Source organism: Ammospiza caudacuta, chromosome 2 (genome assembly GCF_027887145.1).
Source record: "Ammospiza caudacuta isolate bAmmCau1 chromosome 2, bAmmCau1.pri, whole genome shotgun sequence".
NCBI lineage: Eukaryota > Metazoa > Chordata > Aves > Passeriformes > Passerellidae > Ammospiza > Ammospiza caudacuta.
In genome coordinates, this window is record NC_080594.1 from 50,473,864 (window position 1) to 50,497,609 (window position 23,746).

A 23,746-nucleotide genomic window follows, 5' to 3' on the forward strand; every position below is an offset into this window, starting at 1 on the left:
TCTTCTGGTTTCCTTCTCTGAGCTTCTTCTGCGCTGCATTGCTAGTTCGCTAAACATCTGAAATTTTTTACTTTTTCTGAATAAAGTTCAGAAATACTGAGGATCTTGTATGATCTTGATTCATTGCATTGCTTCTGTCAGCATAGATACTCACTGGTTTACAAATACCTGCCAGCAGGTATTTGTGCTGCTCTTAATTCCTTCAGTTTTGCTGCCAGGTGTAGAATGCATCAGTTCATCCATATTTTCAGCAGAATTACACAAAAGGTTTCCCAAATGTTTTCAGGGCTCATGGCTTCTGAGATCTGAGTGTAGCCTGAGTTTGTGCAGTGGTCTTTGTGATGATACATATGAACAGCTGGATTAGTGTGCAGATGTAAGCCATAGCATCTTCAGTACTTGTCAGTGTGACTGAACAGGAAAGACTTTAGTTTAGAGTAGAATTCTATTGCCTGAAATTAAGGTGGTGGTTTGAAGATTTTTCTTCTGGGAAATTTTTTTTGAGATTTAATCTAGTGGGTGAATATGGATGCTGGTATTTTGGAAGGCATTTTATAAATAGAGCTTCAAAAGCAGAAAGATGCATACTGCTTAAGTGAATCTGTCATTATAACCATCTGTTTTAGTTTCTCAGCTACAAGATGCTAGAAGGGGAGAGCAGTTTTGAAACTGGTCTCTGCCTAACCTGATGGTTATGATATGGTTTGTGGAAGGCAGAGCTGTGATAATAGTTCATTTCTTTGCCTGATGAAAAGTAAGTGTGCTTGGGCACAGTTTGAGTAGGTAATATTATTAAATCATTCAGCATAGTATAGCCTTAAAAACTGCTTTAGGATTTCTAATGGATTTTGTCACCTCTTAGGGCAGTCAGTATGCTATTGTATTAAATTCCATCAGAATTTTACAATTGTCTTTTCTCTCCAAAGACAGCACTTCTAATGTGATAATGGGGGCATTCTTTGTGTGGTTCCTGCTGTTGCTGGTTGATCTGGAATTACGGGGGTTCAAATCCGGAGTGAGAATTTTTGGACTGCAAACTCCTCTTTGAGGAAACAAGCATATGCTTAGCCAGGAGCACAGGACCATAGTATGCCTTCTATAAACTGGAAACTGTTGTCCTTTAATAAATCAATTTCATTTAAAGATTTCCTGTTGTAAAATGGAAATAATTAGCAGTTATCTAGTTAAAGATTTTTATTCCATTTTTGTTATGCAAGATACCTGTAGTTTCCTCATCTATGACAGACAGAAATTGTTCATGATGAACAAGCCAAGCTGGGCTATTGCCACAGAAGGTGGTGGAGTTTCGAGGGGGGGAAAGGGCAGAGGCAAGGGAGGATGTGGCGTCATGGCACAAGAGATGTGGGCTTCCTGTTACCCTAAGGCAGAATGATCTGTTGCATTTGCTCTGTGTTACATTGCTAATGAAATGCATCAGAAACAAGAGTGAATTCAAAAACTTAGCTCTTTGGTAAGAAGAAATGCAAGAGCGAAAGGAAGGAAAGAAACACAGGTGAAGGTGATAGGGAGCAAAAGCAGACTCCATGGTGGAAAGGTAGCACTGAAGAAAAGGGTGTTATTTTATAAGCTAGTAATGTGGCTTTATTTTTCCTCTTGGATCAGCTAAGTACAGTGATTCAAATTGAATTGTGGTGATTTGCTCCAACATTGAAAGACACAGGCTGACATACTGAACGGTATCAGTTATCCTCAATGGCTTTGCAGAATTTAAGTATGCAGCCTGTTCTGGCTGTGGCTGTTGCAAACCAGTTCTTTCTGTCTTATAACCTGACAAGGTTTTTTGGGTTTTGGAGGGAGCTTCTCATTTGTTTTGGTGGTGGTGTTTGTTGGTTTGGTTTTTCATGGGTTTTTCTTTGTTCTTTTAGGAAATGTTATTTGTAACTCAGCATCTCTTTCCTTATTAAGTTAAGGGTTTATGTCTGATACATGGAACTAAAATGGCTTCCTCCCATCCCCTTCAGATGCTCAAAGACCAATACCTTGGCTACAGGAAAAGCTTTCTGGGAGATGCCATGGATGTGTTTGAGGCAAGACGAACAGAAGCAAAGAAGTGGCAAAGCGCGCCACGCGTTACCACTGGACCAACCCCTTTCAGCAACATACCAAATGCAGCAGCCGTTGCAATGGCTGCAACACTTACTCAGCAGCAACAGCCTGCTACAGGTCTGAGTGCATTCAAGTTATAGATTATTAGTGTTATGACAATAGTAAATTTGTGTAACATTTTCTATGAGGTCTTCCTTTGTGTTAGACTGAAAATCTAAACGTTGTGATGAGTGAAGTTACTGATACATAGCCAATAGAAAAATGCAGGGTAGACTTAGCAATAATTATACAACAGATACTTAATCTTGTGGATTTACTTGTATTAGTGATACTTACTGTATTGTTCTAACTTACCCCTTGGAATGTGAGTCTTCACTCTGAAGTAACATCTCTGAATACACGTAGTGTAGCCTCTTTCCAGAAATTGTATCATTACAATAAATTATTTTAAATTGGAGAGGAGAGAATATCTAAATGCATACTATGTTTTCTTTATGTAAAATTAATAATGCTTTTTTATATAGCACTTTGGAACTGTAAAATGAACAATGCTGTAGAACAAGAAGGATAGTGAAGCAAATCTCTGTAGAATAGGAAGTCAAATGCCTGGCTTATTTTGTAGCCAATTCTTTTGTCAATATGATGTCGGAGCATTTTGCTGGCCATTCTACTATTGTGAAGAATTAGTAGAGAAAGTAGAGTGGGTCACTGGTTCTGCCTGTGCATGTAAGAGGAAGACCAAAACAAAGGAAATGCATGACCCACTGCAAATAAAGAATGGATACATGTGGCAAAGGAAATAATTTAAGACACCTTAATTGAGGTTGTTAAACTAACCAACCCTCTCTGAGGAATTTCAGAACACAGACAACTGAATTTGTATGTCATCAGGGACCAGAAATAAGGTCAATTCCATTTAATTTTACTTGAACAGGGATATTTATCTCTGTCAGCAAATTATGAAGAGTATCAGTAGCTTCATTCTACCTTTAATTTCCTAAAATATTATTCACCTAGGTGTACTGAAAGTGATAGTGTTTTCTATGGTCTTGTAACAGCAGTGATATTTTGAATGATGCTAATTAGAGACGTATGCAGCAACCATGTTAAGTTTGACACATTACTTGGTTGTCCTTGCCTTTTCATAAGAGAAATACCAAGTACTTCCAGCTCTCACCCTTCTAAACAGCAGGGAGATGGGTTTAAATTATAGGTATGCCAGATTACTTTGAACAGAACCCAAAATCTTTGTGAAATACTACTTTTCAGAATTTCAGTCATAGACCACAGTCTTTCTGTTGTCACTATGTTAATTCATTGAAATTTTGTTGAGGTGGCACTTTCAAAAGAGTTTGGTTTTGAACAGAAAACATGAGTTAATATAATATTATGCTTCAGAGGTTTTAATACAGATAGTAGTATTGTTGCACACTGTTTGTGCAGCCTAATATTGCCAAAGTAATTTACTCTTCATCTTTTTCCTTATCTTACTTTTTTTTTAAAGCCTCTCTTTGGTCAGTACAGGATTAGTTGTTTATGAAAGTCATACACTTGGGATGTCACATTTAAAATCATTCCTGCACTTTTATGAAATGAAGTGAGGGATTTAAAGTTCCTGAACTTCCTAGTCCAGATTCAAGGGAACTGCTAATAACTTCAGTGAGCTTATGCCACTTACGGCATGACTTTGTGAATATTCTCTTAGTAATAGGAATGAAGAGAGGAGAGGGGGAAAAAAATCAAATGGCAGAATTGGCCTGTACCAACATAACTGAGGTAATGTGACTCTGTACCTGGAGATATTTTGTAACATTTTGTAGTGAAAGGAGCAAATGGGAGTGTGTGAAGGTTGGTTTGTGGTTTGTCTCTTTTTTTCGTAGTTGTTTTGGCAGAGTATTTCAGAACCCAACATTGTGCCAACTACAAGCATGATGCAGATAGAACAAAGCCATTAACTTATATCAAACATGTCAGCAGAAGTAGACAACAATATTTTTACTGCTTATTCAGTTGAAATACTTCTACCCTCTGTGCAACTCGCTGGAGGACCTGAAGAAATAGAAGTAGGTTGATGTTCTGAGTGGCACTTTAAGAATACTTGAAACTCTTTAGGGTTAGATGAAAGAAAAAGGTACTTGGAGTTCTCTCTAGATCAAAAGTAGAATTAGTCAGGCCTAAACTATTTCAAAGATACCTTGAAGCCCTAAAAGTTTGTTAAATGGGAACATTTCATAGCTTTCCTAAATGACTCATTTCAGAGCTTGACTTTTTCCTAGTTTCAGATTAAGGCTGCCAATTTTTGTTTTGGAGAAAGAGAAGAATCTGTTCTTTCAGTTTTGCAGGAATCTTTAAGGACTGCCTCATCTTTATTTCCTTTTTATTGCTTGAGTTTTTAGATGGCCATTTGCTGAAGTAATGCAAATGCTGCATGTTTTAGCTTTGTATTATGTTGTCGTGAATTGGATATACTATCTGCTAGAAGTTAAAATCATACATATTTCTTTGCAAGATCTGGATCTTGAAGGGTGGGGTAGATGAGGGATGGGAAAAGGTTCTGAGAAAAAAGGCTATGAAAAGAGGTGTATATAAAGGGAGGGGTAAGGGATGTCTGTGTAATACCTGATCTGCTATTGCTGTTTTTGAAAATGAGAATTAAACAAGAAAATTAATCTGGCCTTTATAAAGTTCTTGATGAAAAATGTAATATATAATACTCTAGTATTGAGGGATCAGGATGCTTAGTCTCTTTTAAAAAATATTTGATGTTTACAATGTTAAGTATTTAGTAAGATTAATTTAGAGTTAGTTACTGTTCTTTCTCTGAAAAAAGATAAATAATAATTTATTTTACGTTTCTTTTCAGAAGTCAAAAGTTTAGTAGCTACATCTAAGCTGTGGGATCAGGGAATGTTTTCCCAGTACCTGGGTGTAGATATGCACCCTGTGTTCTCTCTGTATGCCCAGACCTCTCTGGCTTCTACTGAAATAAATAAAGCCAGTGAGTCCTGGCCATATGAAAGAAAGGGAGCAAAAATGCACTCCACTGCTCACCTGGGATGGGTAATCACAACATCAGGATTGTGGTGTGCACATTAAAGCACAATTTTTATGCAGTTTTTTAAGCTAGAATTATTGAAATTATGCTCAAGTTTAGGCTGTACACAACTTTTCTCCCTAGCTTGGCACTTTCATTCTGAGCACAGCTTTTTTGGCACAGCAGTGAGGCTGGTCATGCTCTTCTGCAGTAGCAGATGAAATTTTAAACACTGCCTCATCTGCACCCTCCCTGAGCAATCTTGAACAGCGTGGAAATTCCAATGATAGTGGCTAATCTACCTATTTATGTTGATGGGATCACAATATAAGATTTCAAAGGAAATTAAAGCCTAGTGCACCGAGACCTGTAAATGCATGAGGCTGCAACTGATGTTTTTTGGGTAAGACTAAACTGTCTTAAAGAAAGGCTTTTCTTTAGGCTCACCTTTTGTCATGTAGAAATAACCCCCTAAGAAACTCACTGTCTCCTTTACTGGTGAAGTACAAAATTAGTCAAAGCATTATGAAGCTGTTAGCACACTTTATGTTTTTACTTAACTCAGTGTGAGACTGAAGTTCTAATTGGAAAGGATACTCAAATTTTATAGCACTTAAACTTCTTATTATGTGGTTTGATATTGACTTTGGTTAAAATGAACCAGTGTATGACTTTGTCACAATCAGATCTAAATTGTAATGCTAAATTTACTCACTGTTTAGACCAGCTGTAATTTTAAAAAATTGCAGAACATCAGTAGGAAATCTGTCTGACCTGTCTGGCTCTCTGTAATGGGTCCTATTCATTAAACTGAAGTGCTCTACAGGGCAAATACATCAAGTTCTAAAATGTTAAAACACTTTGTTATAAAGAATTTGTCTTGTACCTGTAATAGCCGGAAGTGCCATTTTTTCTTGCTAATACTCTCGGCTTCAAGGAGTCTTACTAGTCTTTTGCTGTTGAAAATTATGTTTACTTACAAGAACTATAAGCAGTGATGATACCTTCAGAACATTATGGTACAAAATCAACAAATATCATATGCTGCTGCTCAATAAAAAGTTTGTTAGCCTAAGGCATAAGATCCTGTTTTATATGATCTGAGGTGTTTTAGTATAATGTTTTATACTGGCTCTAAAAAAAGCATGTTGCATTTGGTAAAAAGCTTGGCCTGGAGGACTGTAGTGTTTTATTTATAAGGTCTTCCACTAACAGTGCCTCCTACTGAGATAGAAACCTGTGTACTTGAGAAGGAACTGGATATGTGGTTTTGGGTTCTTTCAGTTAATTAGCTCACTGACTTGTGTAGGGGGTTTTGGTTTTTTGTCATTTTTCTTATTTTTTAAGAGCTGCAAGGTAGATGTATCAGTATTTAAACTGGATGTAAACAACTTTAGTTTGAAATCTGTGGAAATTTGTAATTGCAACATCTGATATACTTTTTTTAAAATGTAAGAAATAGCTTGGGTTTTCCAACTATTCCCTGCTAAGCAGAGTCTGAAGGCTAACGACTTTAGTTGGCCTTAAAATTTAGTTTTAACACTACTTGGTGTATACAGATGTTATTCAGCTTGGATCACGTAAGAATTTTGTGTTCCTAGCAAAAGTTGTCACTTTTCAACATACAGTGCCTTTCACTTGATTCAAAATGATTTTCCATTTAAATCTTGAAATACTGAAATTATTTTTAAGAGCTTGAAATATTCACATTTTAAAACTATATATAAATATTTGTAATGGGAAATTTTGAATTGAAATAGCCCAGATGTCATAATGGTTTAGGAAAAAGGTCAAAGTCATCTGAGCTTTATAGTAATATTTGAATAAATCATCACTTTCACAGAACCAGGATGTCAAGTATGCTCAAAGATGGAGAAGGCCATCTTGAGCAGAGGTGCGGATGTCTGTGGATTAAGAGTTTGGCACTGTATTTTATCTTTAATGGTTAAACTTTTAAATAGTGCACTGAAAACTGTTTGAAAAAGACAGGAATAGAAGATTGTACTGTGAAAACTGTCAAAATATATTAATTATTTATCAGAATTAATTATTTTAAATTGTGTTAGTGATGGGCTAGCAAGTTGATTCTTTATTCCCCAGGGTTAAGGTAAAATAAAAAAAGGAACTGAGACTGTAAATTTCATCTTGGCAGACTGAAATTGTTTTTTTGACAGTCCTGCATCTTAATGTGGATACGCAGGGAAAGTACTGTCAACTTTTTTAAATTACGGAACAAACTCTGAAATTTTGAATGTATCTAATTCATTAAGGTACACAGAACTGTGCCTTTTGTAAATGGTTATTTAAACAGGTGGTTTGACTAGTTTACCTTATTGAATGGTGTTATGTAGCAGAGCTTAACAGAACTCAGTTATCACTTGTGTGGAAAAAAAATGAATTGTCATGTTACTGTGTAATTGACTTGCTTAAAAATGAACAATAAATTTAATAAAATAAAGTCATTGTCTTGTTTTTTATCTTAGTGTTCTGTTTAAATTTGGATGGTATACTTGAGTAGTTTTGAAGACTCCTATTTATTAAATTAATTTTAGGTAATACAGTTTTAGTTACATTAGTGTCAATTCTTATGTTTCTAATTTGAAAGTTCTCCCTTAGTCTGATTCCATTAATACAGGTGGCAAAATGTTGTTACCTATGAGTTCTCTCAAGGTTTTGATTAACATTTTAAAGCTTAAGGTGAGACTGGGTAACTTTTAAAAATACTAAATTATGTTTTTATGTTATTAGTTTTGGTTAGTTTCACCTTACTGCAATCAGTATTTTCTTAGATTTTTGGTAAGTGAATGTAGAGGCAGACAGTAAAGTGAGAAATTTTGATGAGGTAAAATCTGGGTTCTTAATGGGGTTTGTTGAAAGCAATGATGTTCGCATTATCAAATACTTGAATAAGTAAATAAAGGACCTCTTTACTGCCAAAGAGTAAGGCAAGTTTGTTCTCATTTTTTTTGTACCAGGGCCACAGCCATCTCTGGGAGTTAGTTTTGGAACGCCATTCGGCTCAGGTATTGGCACTGGCTTGCAATCAAGTGGCTTAGGTTCTTCAAGCCTTGGAGGTACACTTTAACTTTTCTAATCTTTCATTGAATTATTATATCGCACAGCTGAATCTCTTGCAAACCTTGCACTCCACTAAGAGGATGATATCTTTCAGGGAAAGACCTTACAGTTTGGCAGGTCTGTGCTTTCCAGGCTTCTTCCTGCCTAGCAGGAGGAGTTGCTAGGGCTAAGCCATTGTAGTGAAACCCCAAGATAAACAGGATTAGGTAATCACAGAGCGGTTGTGCTCTGAAAGCTAGGGAAGGACATCATGTGTGTTAGAGCTACAACTTGACTGAATATTACCTATATGAAAATTAGGCACCTGAGACATTAGATCACATTGTAGATAATCCATGGGAGTTTTTCACCTTTTAACTATAGAGACCTGTTTCTGCTTGTATTAAAATGAGAATAAATGTTAAAAAGTTACTGCCATTCTGTGATCCTGAAATCTGTTTGCTTTAGCACTCACTCTGTGCCTGAGTGCTGAGGTGGGGAAAAAAATCTCCCCCCCAGCTGAAAAAGCAACACGTGAAAGTGAGGGAAAAATACTTACCGAAATGTTAATAGTGCTGGTGGCGACTGTATTCCAGGAGAACACATGACTGAAAAAGTAGGCAATATTAAAAAAAAAAAATTCCAAGTTAATGTAGACATTTTATTTTACATGTAATATATTCTCAGCACTAGAGCTACAGATAGAATTTAAGTGAGTAGCAGAATCTAATGGACATGTAACTTTCCTGTCTATGTAGGTTGGGGTTCCTACAGATACTGATGTTTTCTGGAGCTTTTATAAGATCTGCAAAGAAAATTGTTACATCTGCTGAGTGCAAACATAACATGGCTTTTCTTGTTACATCCTCCCTTCTCTGCAGCCTGAATCCCCATTCCTACATTTTACCTTTGAGCTGAACATATGAGTCAGTGTTGTAATGTATTGAAAATAATTAAGCGTCACTCAGTATTGGGAAGATGATGCGACCTGGACATTACATGAGCTTTACCTTTAATAATCATCTTAAAATACCTTTCTATCTACCAGTTTCCCTTCTCATCAGATTTTAAGTGTTTTCAGATAAAAGAAAATCTATATACCTAAACAAGGAGAAAGTGAAAATAATGTGCTAAAAGGAAATTACTTTAGAATTACCAGTTTTTCCTGCAATGTTTTAAATGCCTTAAAAAACAAACCAAACAAAATTCTTCCATTTCTGCTGAAAAGGTTGTAGACTAAAGATTGTTCACTAGTCTTACATATGTAAATAAATGAACATTCCAATTGCTTTTAGTTTTGTCCAAAATCCTGACTTGTATTCTCTTTTTTTTTCCTAGCTCTCTGCCTAGGAAGGTATTTGTTTGCATCAATAATTTGCAAAATGTCTTAGCAAATCCATAAGACTCTCTGGTAGAAGCAAATGTAGAAGAATAAACACATACCTGCAAAATAGCCTGTAGGTGTGTTCTTGGAAACAAATTGGCTGAATGATTGCTTAAGTTTGTTTGGGATTTTAATCTTAGGGATTAGGGTTTTTGAACAGGACAGTTTCTTGTGTATGCTCTGGAAGTTCTATTTTAATTGGGGAAATTTGCTCTCTTTCCTTGATTAATGTTCAGTTTACGTTGACAGTGATAAACAGAGGCTTTTACATTTAAGTGTATAAATTATTAGCATAGATCCTATGCTTTGTTAAATATTTGCAGACACCTTGCCTGATCATTGGTTTTGGATTTCAACTTAGAAAAGACAAAAAAGTATGTAATTTAAATGAACTGTCTTACATGGAGATGATGCTTGTCATTACCTACCCTTAATTTGATTTTAAAATCTTAGAAAACTTGAGAATACTGCTTCAGATAGTGTGTTCAGTCCTTACTGGTTTTAAAATCTCAAAAATATTTCTGTAAAGGAATGGTAAATGCTCAGTTTGCAGTAAATAAAAGGATTTTTCCTCACTTGAAACTTCAGATGGGAGCATGATTTCCTCAAACATGAATACAAATACTATTTTCTTTTTGAAAACCTGAGACAGCCAAAATTAGAGTAAACAGTGTTCTTACTCTTCCTATTGTCTGGCCTCTATTTCAAGTTGCAATTTAGTTTTTCTTCAGAGTGACCTCATATTAATAACACAATTTGAAACCTTAAAAAATTTGTACTATGAAATATGAATTTCAGTTGCAAAATCAACAGAATTATATTTTGTCACAGCTGTACATTTAAGGCTGCCCTTTAATGGTTTTTATTCTGTATTTAAACTATGTTGTAGTTTCCTAGATAAAGCTCATTCCTAATAACCTGGGAAGGGAACGACTCTAAAATAAGCCATGTGTAAACTGAAGAAAATGCTTTTACTCTGTTTTAAGCATATTTCTTTTTTCTAGAGTTGTAGATGAAGATTGTGACTTTCTGTAATAAGTCATGTAGCTTATATCTGAAATTTCTTCGTTTTGGCTTGTTTGGTTACCATTTCCTGCCAGTTTAATGGCAATTCAGTAGATAGTTTTTAAACTCTGAGAGTTCACACCACCTGTTTTTATAATTTTTTCTTTATTCAGTTTTGGATTTCGAAGGTAGTATTTTTCTCAATACTTTCCAATTTGCACTGTTTTCTTAACATGATGCTGTGTCAAGGATAAAATACTCTTCAGACAATAATCTTAGGAGTATTTTTTTACAAATAATGCTTAGAATTATGTTTGGGTTTAGAGTACTCACCTGAAACCTATGTGTCTTTAATTGCTGTGTCTGTAATTTTTTTTGTTGTATGTCTTTACTATTATTCTACTAGGATTTGGAAGTAGCTCTGCCTTTGGAAGTAGTGCCACAGGAGCGTCATCATTTGGGTTTGGAACTACAAGTAAACCATCAGGAAGTCTAAGTGCAGGTTGGTTTGTTTCTTTTGAATTCAAAAATCAAGTTTATCTTAAAGCAAGTTTTATAATCAAACTGCTGCACTCACTCCAAGAAATTGATTGTTTAAAGTTGCATGTGTAAATCACAATTAACATAACTATTTACTTGCTAGAGACACATTTTCAGATAAGTTTCTGGGTTCTGTTGAAGGTCTCTTATGTAGACAGTATTGATTGAGAATTAATGTTTCCCATTTCATGATGTCTGTCCCAATTAAGAGTGGAAGCAGAAGGTCAGATACAGCCTCATACAGAGAAGAGCAGTTGTCACTTGAATGTATGGTATGAGTTACTGATTGAAATTCATGCATAAATTAGTCACAAATATACTAGTAATTTGACTTACTATATTTACTAATAAGGTTAAAATTATTTTCTGGAAGCCCAGAGGTTTCCTTAAAAATATATAAGTGCTTACTCTGAATAGTGATTTGTATGTATTGTATCTCTGTATATATTTATAATTCATTATATTAACTACTTTGAAAACATTTCCATGGCAATTGAACTACACAGTACTCATTGAGCTATTTTGGTTTCATTTTTTGGGGGGTGATAAAATATGGATGCTATTGTGCCTTAACTCAAAGTCTGAAATATAGCTGGCACTTCTATTTACCTTTTAAATAGGAATAGTAGCTTACTAAGTTATTACTAAGCAAATAGCTTCTATAGTCTGTCTTGAAGTCTTTTTTCAATGGCACATTGAAGGAGGATCATTTCTCAAGAAAAATGTTTGATCAACTGCTATTAAAAGAAAAGAGCATTTTGCTGGTATTTACTAGGAAGTGCTATGATTTGTATTTGGATTCTCCTTGGTTAGTGATGAGTTGCTAGGCCTGTGAAGTACTTTAAGCTTTGCATTATAAGGTGGAAATGGCTCACTGGGTTGGCTGTGTAACATTCATGAATATTAACAACCTAGTAGGTTCTTTATGGGACTCTTTACAGTATCTGGTGTCCAAGCATCAGCCTTCTTTTACTTAGCTCTTAACATGAGAAACAATTGGAAACTTACACTGCTTATGGTTTTATCTTGTAGCCTATTGTTCCTGAGTCTGTATTAATAATATTGCAGCATTTAAAGCTGCTGGATTATAAAGTTAATAGTTTTTAACATACTAAAAGTAGAATTACAAAACTACTTGTATGGATCAGTTGTCCATCACTAAATAAGCATCAAGCCAAAATAAATAAGTGTGTCTTAGCTACGTTGGTGGTGTGCAGAGGCAATTTAGATACCATTTCCCTCAAACCAGACTTTGTCATGGAGTCAGTGCCATCAGTCTCTTTTGCAAATGAAGGGATTGCATCCAATAAAATTAAGATTGTCAGTTACCTCAGAAAGAGTCTTAGCTACAGAAAGTAGCTGAATAAAACCAAGTGAAATGTAATTTCTGTCATTTTTTGCTTTGAAAATTAAGTGGCCATGAAATCCTTATCTAGATGAGTTATGAAATAGAAACTGCTATTAAAAATTTGGGAGTCCAAAAACGCACTTTTACCTTCTCTATCCAAAACCTTATGTCATATAGCACCTGGATTGTGTATGATCTATAATTTTATTGAGGGTGTATAAATGTGTATAAATTGGTTTGAATGATACCTGAGGCTAGCTAGGTTATATTTACTTCTTTCAAATTTGTTGTGTCCTGTTTCTTAGGTATCATTTACAGGATCTTGAAAGCATACTCTGGTTTATCTTACAATATAATGGTTGCATCTTGTTTCTGAATCTATTTCTTTGAAAAAGCTAAGAAAGTGGGGTGAATATGGGTTTTGGAATTCATTGTTGTTGCTGCTTGGGTTTAGATATGAGCAGTTAAGTGTTTTCCCAGACAAATGTGTCTGGGAACACTAGGTAAGTGTGTGTTCCAGCACACACTGTTCCAGGCTGCTTAGGCTGCCCCAGCTGTCCTCCACGGATTTTTGATAAGTTAGATCTTATCTTAAAACTATAATTATAAATCCCCAAATTAGTTCTGTCAGGAGTTTGATTTTTATAAGTTAGGTTTAATTGCTTTAAAAGATGCAAAAATATTTGTAGCGGTATTACTGCTCTTCTCCATTTCACTTTGTGTTTGAGGAAAAAATTCTGAGTCCTCTGATAGTCTTTGAGCATCTTCTAATAGTAAATTTGGCTTGGTCCAGGAATGGTTGTTGTGTTCATCAGCAGATGAAGAGCAGAGCAGCTTCAGTGTCCTTGCATTTTCTTTAGTGGACACAGATGTGGGATGGAACAGTGAATCAGGTGTCCCTCTTGAAACACACAGAGGCACTCCAGAAAGCTGACTCCAAAACAAGTCCCATTTAATTGCTACTCTTATTCATTTAATGGCAACCAAAAGGCTCATGTTAGTGAGCTATTGTAAAGGACATCAGACTCTCCAAGTAATGGGAAAAGGAAAAAATCACCATTAAATTTATTTAACAATTTAATAAAATGCTAAGAGGAAGGCGAGTGTTCAAACACAATTTTTGTGAAAACAGATGGTAAATATACTTTAAAGATCTGAGTTGAAAACTCCTGTTGGAGACTTATTTTTATTGAAGAATTGCAGCCTCAGTAAACTAGATAAGAGATAATAAGTGGGTTCATGGCTGTGTGGACTCATACTGCTGAAAAACAGACCTTAATATAATCTTTGAGCAGCTTTTAGATAGAAAGGCTATAATAAATCAGTCAAAGCTGTTCTTGAAATACTTTTTGATCTAGAGCACCCATTGTGGCATGGGAGATGAAAGCAGGAATGGATTGCCATCTGATGAACTGCTGTTTCTCCCTGTAGTATTAAAATTACCCAAAAAATGCTGTTATGGGGAGGTACTCACCTTTGGCTTACCAAGCTAAAGGGCTGACAGAAGCAGAGATGCACAAACCCAGTGAATAAAGTGTGATCATAACACTGTTTGGAGAGATGTGAAACTGTGTCCTTGAAGGGCAGGTTGTCATTTACTTCCTGAAAATCTATGTTCACACATAAATAATACTAATTTCAGCAGAGACATTGTTGATCACATTATACCTATGGTTCAAGACTGTGAGTCTTCCATCTAAACTGACCTATTCTGTGATCATCTTTTCTTGCAACAGAAATAATACTCAATGTGTATCTTGTTTAAGTTTTTTATCTTGAAGATTTTTCATTTGAGTGTTCAGCTTTAGGGTTTGGTTTACTTCTGATGAAACTTGGTGCCTTGGCCTTGTTATGCTGCCATGACAGGAGAAAACCATACATATGAATTTCACATCTGCCTTTGTATACTTTGATGGCTGCCCTTAATGTCACTGCTAGCATAACAGCTATTACTTTCCAAGCTGTATCTAAATTAACAAGCATGTTCTCAGTCTTCCATCCCATATCTTATGCATCTCTTACTGTAATATTATTCAAGTAAACTGTAGCCTGCCTTCCCTGCATGCTTCAAAATAATCCCTGCATCTAGAAGCAGCAAGGTGGAGGTAATTGATGAACACTTTACTCTTGCCTACCGAACTCCTGACACTAGAGGTCACATGCAGCTTTATTATGAATGGCATTCATGATGTTTTCTATGGGAAGCAATGCTTGCCTGTTATCTCACATACATGAAGTAGAAAGGTAACTTTTTTTCATTCACGAGACTCCCTGATCAATCTTAGCTGGGATTCAGAGTTATCAGGGACATGGAGTAACAATTGCATGTGTTTTCACGCCTTACATCCTAGGATGAGAGACAAATTAGCCCACAAAATTTAGACAAGACCCAAATGACCACTATCAGTCACTCTCATTAGTCACACTCCAGATCTGCACAACCATTACACTGACAATGAGTTCTATGCAGGCAACTGCATGCTGTAGGACTGTGAGTTACTGGAATGTTGATAAGGAATTTTCTTGACAAGATGTGTGCAACCCAAGTCCAGACACTGCAGGAGGAAGAGTTTCATGTTATATTTTGAAGTATTTCTTAATGCAGTGTCAGTAACAACTGAGAGAACAGAAGACATCAGGCTTGTGAGAGCTACTTTAGGATTCTGATGAGACAACCAGTTGGGCTTTTATTACTGTACTCCAGAAATATTTTATGCATTGAGTTGAAGATACTGATGTGACCAAAGGACTGCTTCAACTGTCCACTAGAGAACTAATGAAGCAATATAAAGTAATGCATATTGAGAATATACCTTTCTTGATTGTGAACCAGTCTCATTTTTCTTATTATCTTAATTGTTTGCAGGTTTTCATATACAACTTGTATGAAGCTCTTTGTTAAAATCTGAACTTGCTCATGTCTTATTATTTTGTGGTCTCTTGAGACAACAAAAAATGAAGTTATGAAGTTCTGCTTCTTAAAGTAATCTTTTAGATGTTTCTAGCATTCTCTAATAGTTGCAATTATTATCTAAGTTGATGATGCACAATTGATACAAATTTATAACAGAAAGTGAAATGAGTTAGTATTACTGTTGCTGGAAACTGTAGGGGGCTTTTTCCAACTGACCTTGTTTCACAGCTGCATATGTTCAATTTGTTTACCTTGATAGAAGAGGGTAGAGGAGTTAAAATAGCACAATTTGCTCAGCCAGTCATGCAGTTTTTCCAAATCTTTGTTTCTAGTGCTGGTTTTGGTTTGTCATAAGGGGTGTTTTCAAATACAAACAGTCTGGCAAGGATTTTTTGAGCCTTTTCTGCCTTACATGTAAGGTGTGATGTGTGCCACGTGTGTAAGACTGAGCACTTCAACTCCAGCTTTGCCATTTCCCTGCTGTGAGTGGAGTGGTCCATGGTCCACCTGTACCTGCTGCCTTCCCTCCCACCTTAGGAGTGCACCACATGTTTATGCTGAGAAGTTGAGGAATTGTGGTTCTTCTGTTGTATGATCTCAGTGGGACTTTGGTGTGCTACTCTTGTATGGGTAATGGTATCAGAGACTTGTGGTTTAGGTTAGGATTGTTGGCATTCACTGAGGTGGTCTCTGTTAGTGCTGCATTATCCAAGATGCCATGGCAAGTCCAAGTGCTCTAGCAATGTGATTTACCATCGTTGATCTCTGTTGGTATAAAGTGTTACAGCTGCTGGTAATAAAGTGGCTGCTGGTAGAAACTTCAAGGAGAATGAATTTACAATCCTGATATAACTGATGTTTTAAAATATTTTTCCCTCCCCCATAAGGCTTTGGGAGCTCGACTACATCTGGGTTTAACTTCAGCAATCCTGGCATCACAGCATCAGCTGGCCTGACGTTCGGGGTGTCTAATCCTGCATCTGCAGGCTTTGGGACAGGAGGGCAACTTCTTCAGCTGAAGAAACCTCCAGCAGGAAACAAGCGAGGGAAAAGATAGGCACCCCTTTTAGGGAGGGGGAAGCGCATCAACTTTCTTCATCTGAAAAGTCTATTTTTGTAGATTGATTAATTAAATTGCATCCCAGGAGATTTATAAAAATTTTGCTACTTTTCCCTAGTGAAATCATATTGAACAGCTATTTTCTTGTGAATAGAAACCCGTTTATGTATTTTTATTTTGGGCCCTAGTTTTAGAAATGTTCTATACTGCGTTATTATTAAAGAATCTTGTAAAATCATCTATTTAACCTAATGTTAGTAGCAGAATATTTTTTGTTAATAAGCTTTATACCATATGAATATATGCATATTTGTTTTTTTTTGTACAGATAAAATATATTCTAGTACAAATACTAGAGTTCATATCTTCTGTTCCTGGATATGGCCTTTAAATCTACTTCAGGGTGTTTTTGTGTATATGGATGTAAATATATACAGTACAGTGCACACATCTGTGTGTATGTATGTGTATATATATATGTATAAAACACAGATGTGCATACCTTCCCCCATAGACAGATCTCCTTTTCTTTGTGTGTTCTGTTTCTCCATGTTGTCCTGTGATCCCATGTCCAGATGTTCCTAGGAATTTCAAATGGGGGGTCCCAGGCTGTGTCATCATTGCTCCTGTGTCTTGTTGTTTAAAACCAGCTGAAATACAATGTTTACTATTTCATAAAGTTTGGTAGATAGTGGTTAGTAGCTGTTTTAGTTTTGCTTTGGTTTTTTTAACCTTTTTCGTGGCCCATTTAGCAGCCAACTCTAAAGAAGAATCTGGGATTTTGACACACTATTTCATAGTTAATGTTCCCAAAGTGTTGGATTTTGTTTTTCTCCTGAGCTGGAGAGTAGGGCACTGCCGGATTTCAGCTGAAAGCTCAGGATGCCACAAGGTCTGTGTGCAAACAGGAGTTGTCAGGCTGGAGGAGCTTTTCCCTGAATGTGAGAGAGCTAAGATGCACTGTCCTATTGAAAACCAAAATTAAGTGTTACAAACCCAAGTTGCTTCATGAGCTTCTCTTCAGCCCTGCCTTAAAAGCAGTTGGGCATCTGCTTTTGAAAAAGGTGTAGTACAGTAACTTGCTGTTCAAAAACAGAGGAAAATTATGTCATTTGAAGGTTAAAGCTATTGCAGCAGTAGTTTATGAATCTTATATACTGTAACATCATAGCTTGTTGTTCTGCATCTCCAATTTGGTGTGCACTAGGAATATCCAGGAAAATATCGTAAGAAGGAAATAACAAATCAATTGATTCTTTGCAAATAATGATACTAGGTTGATGTGTGAGCATGAAACTTTGGAGCCAAGTTGATTTTATGTAGAGGTTTTGTCATTGGCTTTCTATTGTTAAAGTATTACTATCATTTTGTATGTTTTGGAAGTGTCTGCGTTCAGCAGCGATTGCTCTTTGACAAATGTTTGGTTTGTCACTTAATCTGATAAAATTAAGGGAAACTGAGCACAGAATTCTTCACTTTTGTACTTGTATGTTGTTGCATCTTTGTGAGCAGTCTCTTAGGAAGGGATATGTGTTTTTTTTAATGTCACAGAAAAATAAAGCTTATGGTTTATTTTGATTTCAACCTGTTTTTAAACTTTTACTGGGCTGCAGTCAAAACTGTAATGTTTGTATTTCTTTGTTACTGCTTTTTTTAATAGTTAATATGTTAAACCACTGGACTCTTATAATGTATTAATTTGTGAAACTAATTCTAAATGTGTACTGTTTGTCCATATGTGCAACTTACCATTGTGCAAACAATAAAACAATAATGGTGTGATCCTTGTAATACATATGTGCCTATCTGAGAGATCATTTCCTGTCATTCTCCTGCATTATAGGAGAAACAAAAACTTAATTGGCTAATATGTAGAACTGTTCTTCCTAGAATTCATATAGTGCAGAATTGTTCTTGCTGAAGTTAGGGCCTTGATCCTGGATTGAAAGTGCAGAGGGAGAGGGGGTAAAGGGAGGTGTTGTATTGTGGGGTTGTCTAGAATTTCTTCACTGCACAGTGTAAGCCTGGATCATGGTGTAATGTAACACAGCGCTAGGAATGGCTTTGTAAATTGGGGAACAGTCTGAGCCTCCTGGGTACCTGTGCTCTGCTTCTTTCCCAATTAAACAGCAGGTATGTCCTTAATTTAGCCTAAGTGAAAAGTGATTATATAGTAGAATAATCACATATAGTAGTACAAACTAAAGTCAAAATGGGATTTGAAGTAATATTCTCAGACTTTTACTTGGATGGTTGAATTTAGCCATGATTTTTGGGGATCAGCACTGTAGACATTGTTTCAAATTATCTTTCACCCCAGTTTAAAGATGTGTTAATATGATTAGTGTGTAATATACAAATGCATTCAAGGTTTGGCTTGGTTTTCTTCAAAGCAGGTTAAGAAGCTGACCCATATTTAAACTCCATGAAATCAAATCAAGTCTAATTTGTCTGTTCTGTAAAGAAAGAAAAGTCTGGTCTGGAAGAAGGTTCAAGTCCACGTGCCAGATATGATTTTCTGTTAGTTTGTACCTTGTTGTACAGCTGTGGTATGAACTTATGTATGTGACCTCTTTCTTTTACTAGAAGTAACTTTGTTTTTCCTTCAGTGTTCTCCCTAGGATGAAGACAGCAGAAGGGGAGGAGCTGTGCCTTAGATTACTTGGTTCAGAAACCTCTTTCTTTGTGCTTGTGTGTGTCTCTGTTTCTGTCACATCATTTAGGTACATCCTACACTTAGCTACTTATTTCTTGTGGATTGTGAGGTTGGAGATTGAAATAAGGTGGAGTGGGTCAGAGTTTATGCATCTTCCTCACCACAAAAAATCCAAATTCAGCTACATTCCCTCCATCTGCATGTTCCTAACATAACTGCATTTTGGATCATGATTGCATTTATAGCATCAATATTTAAAAATAGAAATAAGGCTCAGGAATACAGCTTTAGTGGCCTTTCCCCCCTGTTTGATGTCAGTGGTATTTCCACTCCACTACTCATGAGGACAGTAGAAATAACCCAGTCATTCATGTGAGCTCAGTTATGTTACTGGTAATACCTGGAATATGTCAGCAGAAGCACCTTGTAGATTCTTAATGGGAAATTAAGAGTATCTATCAGTACCATAGAGTGTAAGTGTCTTATGCTCTATAAAAAGCTTGTTTCCCTAAAACTTTTTCAAGTTTCTAAGAACAAAGAACTGTCTATGTGCAAATTTTTCCAGCAATTAATTATGTAGTTTTGGGATTGTGCTGTCAGGCTGTTTCTCTCTTCCCTCTCATTCAGTGGCTTCCAGCACTGTGGCTGCTGTCTCCAGACACTGATGGATGGTTAAAGTATCATGGGCATTGACTGGTATGGATTCTCATGGAAATGGGCATTTGGGCTTGGGGAGGGGAGTGACACGGAGTTGATGCCTGCAGCGGCTCTGGAAGACAGCGGTTACCCACTGTGACAGTGTCCATGAAGCTCCAGCACAGCTGTGACATTCCATCTCCACTCAAGCAGGCTGGTAGGTTCCTTCAAAGGAGGAATGAGGTGTGGCGGGGATGAAGTGTGGGGAGAGGTGAGAGGATGTAAGGCACAAGCTTACTGCTGTGAATGGCACAACTCTTTTTAATTCAGTTCAAGATCATTTCTTCGGAGCTCAATGTTGAATGTTCATCAGGTGGCAAACGGCTGCCAGTTATGTACTGCCACCACAGGACCCTTGCAGGGAGTAGCTGTCGTGCAGCACGTGCAGTGAAATGATCAGTGACCTGCTGTGCCACTTAAAGAGCTGCAAGTCTGTGGGGCCGCGTGGGGTCCACCCAAGGATACTAAAAGAGCTGGTGGAAGAAATGGCTGAGCTACTTTCCATCATTTACCAGCAGTCCTGGCTAACCAGAGAGGTCCTGGTTGACTGGAGGTCAGCAAATGGGACACCTGTCTGCAAGAAGGGTCAGAAGGAAGATCCAAGGAACTACAGGCCTGTCAGCATGATCTCAGTGTTGGGGAAGGTCATGGAGCAAATCATCTGAGGTGCTATCACGTGGCATGTGCAGGACAACCAAGGGATCAAGTCCAGCTCGCTGGTGGGGTTGTGGAGGGCAGGTCCTGCCTGACCAATCTGATTCTCCTTCTGTGACAAGGTGACAAGCTCAGTGGATGCAGGAAAGGTTGTGTTTTCCGCTTGGACTATTATAAAGCCTTTGATACTCTCCCACAGTGTCCTCCTGAAGAAACTGGCTACTCAGGGCTTGGACAGGTGCATTTGTATCAGTAGTAGTGTGGCCAGCCGGAGCAAGGTAGTGACATCCCCCTGTACCCAGCACTGCTGAGGCCACAGCTCCAATCCTGTGCTCAGTTCTGGGCCCCTCAGTGCCAGAGAGACATTGAGGGGCTGGAGCGTGTCCAGGGAAGGGCAGCGGAGCTGGGGAAGGGTCTGGAGCACAAGTGCTGTGAGGGGCAGCTGAGGGAGCTGGGGGTGTTCAGCCTGGAGAAAAGGAGGCTCAGGGAGACCTCAGCACTCTGCAAATACCTGACAGGAGGGTGCAGCCTGGTGTGCGTCAGTCTCTTCTCCCAGTCAACAAGTGACAGAACAAGAAGAAATGTTGTTCTAGGGCAGTTTTAGTTTGGATATTGGGGAAAAATTCTTAACTGAAAGGCTTGCTGTTAAGCACTGGAACAGGCTGCCTAGAAAAGTGGTGGAGTCACTATCCCTGGAAGTGTTCAGAAACAATGTGGGCTTGCTACTTAGGGACAGGGGTTAGTGGTGAATGTGGCTATGCTAGGTTAATGAATCTAAACAATTCTTTGACAAGATATGTCACCCTTTGTTTCCTTGTTGTAAATATTTTCTGACACACTTTTTTAAAGGTGGTAGAATTTGTTGAACTTCAATATTTGAACAATCCTTCTGACCTATTTGACTCCTGTTGCTAGGAGGTTTATTACTTAATGCTTTTTTCACTCCGCCTCAGGAATTTAATCTTTATAACCCATGGCTGCTGTTAAATGCCACAGTGAGAAGGTGAGTAGGCTGTGTGTTTCGTTAGATTTGTTTTCTGTTTTCTCACCCTTTAGAAGTAAGGCAATTCTTAATAATTCTTAAGAATTAAGTTTGGAAGCTTCTACAAACTAGAAGAGCTTCTGGTTTGATTTTACTTTTGAGTACAGATCAGCCCCCACCAGGATATTGGGTCATGTCTGTTGAACAGTTGTATGGAAAACTTGAAATACTCCTGTCCTAAATAGGTCAATAGCTGAAGAAGCAAAATATATGTATGTTCAATTAATGTTTCCTAGACTGATGGATTTCTCTTTTTTTTTCTCTTTGATACAGGGATCACTGTACGGCGTATGCTTGGGTACCAGCAGCACAGCAGTTTATTAGAAAGTCATGTAATTGCTTCTAAAATAAAGTTCTGATTAGAAGCTGGCATATAGCTCCTGTCTGTGCATTTAATGTGGCACTTTGTGGTAACAGGATATGCTTCTGGGGCGATGAGGATCCTGGCCACAAAAGAAAGCTAGGAGGATGAGGTTTTGATCAGTCACTGTGCTCTACTAAAAAGGGAAAGAAACACACACTTGGTGAATATTCAAAGTCAAGGATTTAAAATAAAACTTATTATTATATGAAATCTGAAAAATACCATGTCCTCTTATTAAGGGGAGAAAGGGGATAAATTCTCATGGAGGAAAAAACTGGTGACAAGCAGCTTGAGTAGACTTTGAATTGAGTGAAACCTTGGGGAAAAAAGTATGCAGAAGCTGTGCAGAGTTGGGTAGTCTATTAAATCCATGGTTAAATACCTAAGTAGAAGCTACCCCCAAAGTGAAAAAACACCCAGACCTTCTCATCCTGTTAATGATGTTAGGATTCCTTGGCTGTTTGGGCTACCCTTATTTCTTTACTAACATACACATAAAAGGACTCTAACCTTTGAGTGTAAACACTTTCACTGTGTCTCTGTCTGGGGGTAAGATAGATGTGATAAAGGTGTCCTTACTGGGAAAAAAAGTCCATCTTTCAAAACAAAGTTTGCAGTGAGTGGGCCCAAATGCTAAATGGAAGCAATGGCAGTGAGCAGTTTAGTCCTTAGCAGTGTGGGGACATCTCTCCATCTCTGCTGGAGAGCACTCGTTTTGTGACAATGTGACAATGTGTGGAGCAGTGATGGTGAGCATACCTGTATGTTACCACTGTGCTGCCTTTGATTGCTGCAGCTGTGTGTGGTACAGCTCTCCAGGCATTGCCTCCTTTAACAACTGTGGGGTTGCTAATTTAGCACTGGGTCAGACAAAGTGAATGGACAGAAGTGATAAGGAAGGTGCCAGCCTTAATGCCATGGAAACCAGTCTTAGTAATGCATATTATATCAGTCTCAAATAGGAATTGTCTTTATCTTATTTTGTTTAGTGGCTGACTAAAGAGCAGGCAGATGTTCACATACCTCCAGCAGCCAAAGCAGAAAGAATTCTTATTCCCAGGGATGGGGAGATCTTTGGCTGCTAGCTAAGCTTATGTAGTATGCACCACAGAGCAAAGCGCTTACCTGATCCCATGGTGGCAAAGAGAAGTTGATGCTGAGCACTGCTCTGAGACCAAAGAGGGAAGGCTTTCAACATTGCTTATGCTGGCTTTGGGTGTGATGAGATGCTGTCAGTGCCAATAGCAACCTCCCACATGTATTGGGGATGTGAAAACAAGGCTGGAACTGCAGGAAGACTGTGGCAGCTTGTCGAAATTTAATTTCTATGGTGGAGATGTGGCTCTAATACAAAGGCATATTAGGTTCAATTTATACTTTATTAGTAAAAATATTTAGCTTGAAATGCTCCTCTGAATAATTTGTCATTTTATACTTGAGAATTGTCACTTTTATCATCACCTCTCCCCATGACTTATTTGTAGTACTGCAGCAGCTGGTGCTTGTTGCTCTGTCATGGTGATACCCACATTGGGGTGGCATCAGGGCTTGCCAGGCTGTGGAGCTGGTGGAAAATACAGGGGCAGAAGGCATATATGGGGAAGATTCTGGTCTCAGATAGATGAATGGTAATAACAGTCCACCAGTGACAGAAATAGTAATATAAAAATCCTAACACTGCTGCAGAGTGCTGGATGTATCATTTTAAGTGCCCTGGGAAGTGGAGGGAGGGGCAAAATTCCAAAGCCTCTTTGCCAGGCTAGATATTTGTAGAGTAAAATAGCAATGATTCAAGCAAATACAGTCTTCGTTACTTCTTTTCTAAGCAGTGTAAAAAATGTCCTGATCTAGAAAATAATACTATCATAAATATTGTTAATTTTCCACAACAAGTTGCTGCTTCTTGCCTGTCTGCAGTAATAATC

The 23,746-nt window shown here is 37.5% G+C and overlaps 1 protein-coding gene across 1 annotated transcript in view; it reads left to right on the plus strand.

The window, feature by feature from the left end:
* Window positions 1–18,200, plus strand: part of NUP58 (nucleoporin 58) — a 35,953-nt gene extending 17,753 nt beyond the window's left edge. Inside the window, exons 13-16 of the mRNA XM_058824861.1 lie at window positions 1,983–2,184; window positions 8,077–8,175; window positions 10,954–11,049; window positions 16,237–18,200. Coding sequence (XP_058680844.1) covers window positions 1,983–2,184; window positions 8,077–8,175; window positions 10,954–11,049; window positions 16,237–16,406 — 567 coding nt within the window. The 3' untranslated portion in view covers window positions 16,407–18,200. The remainder of the gene's footprint in view (window positions 1–1,982; window positions 2,185–8,076; window positions 8,176–10,953; window positions 11,050–16,236) is intronic.
* The last annotated feature ends 5,546 nt before the right edge of the window (window positions 18,201–23,746 follow it).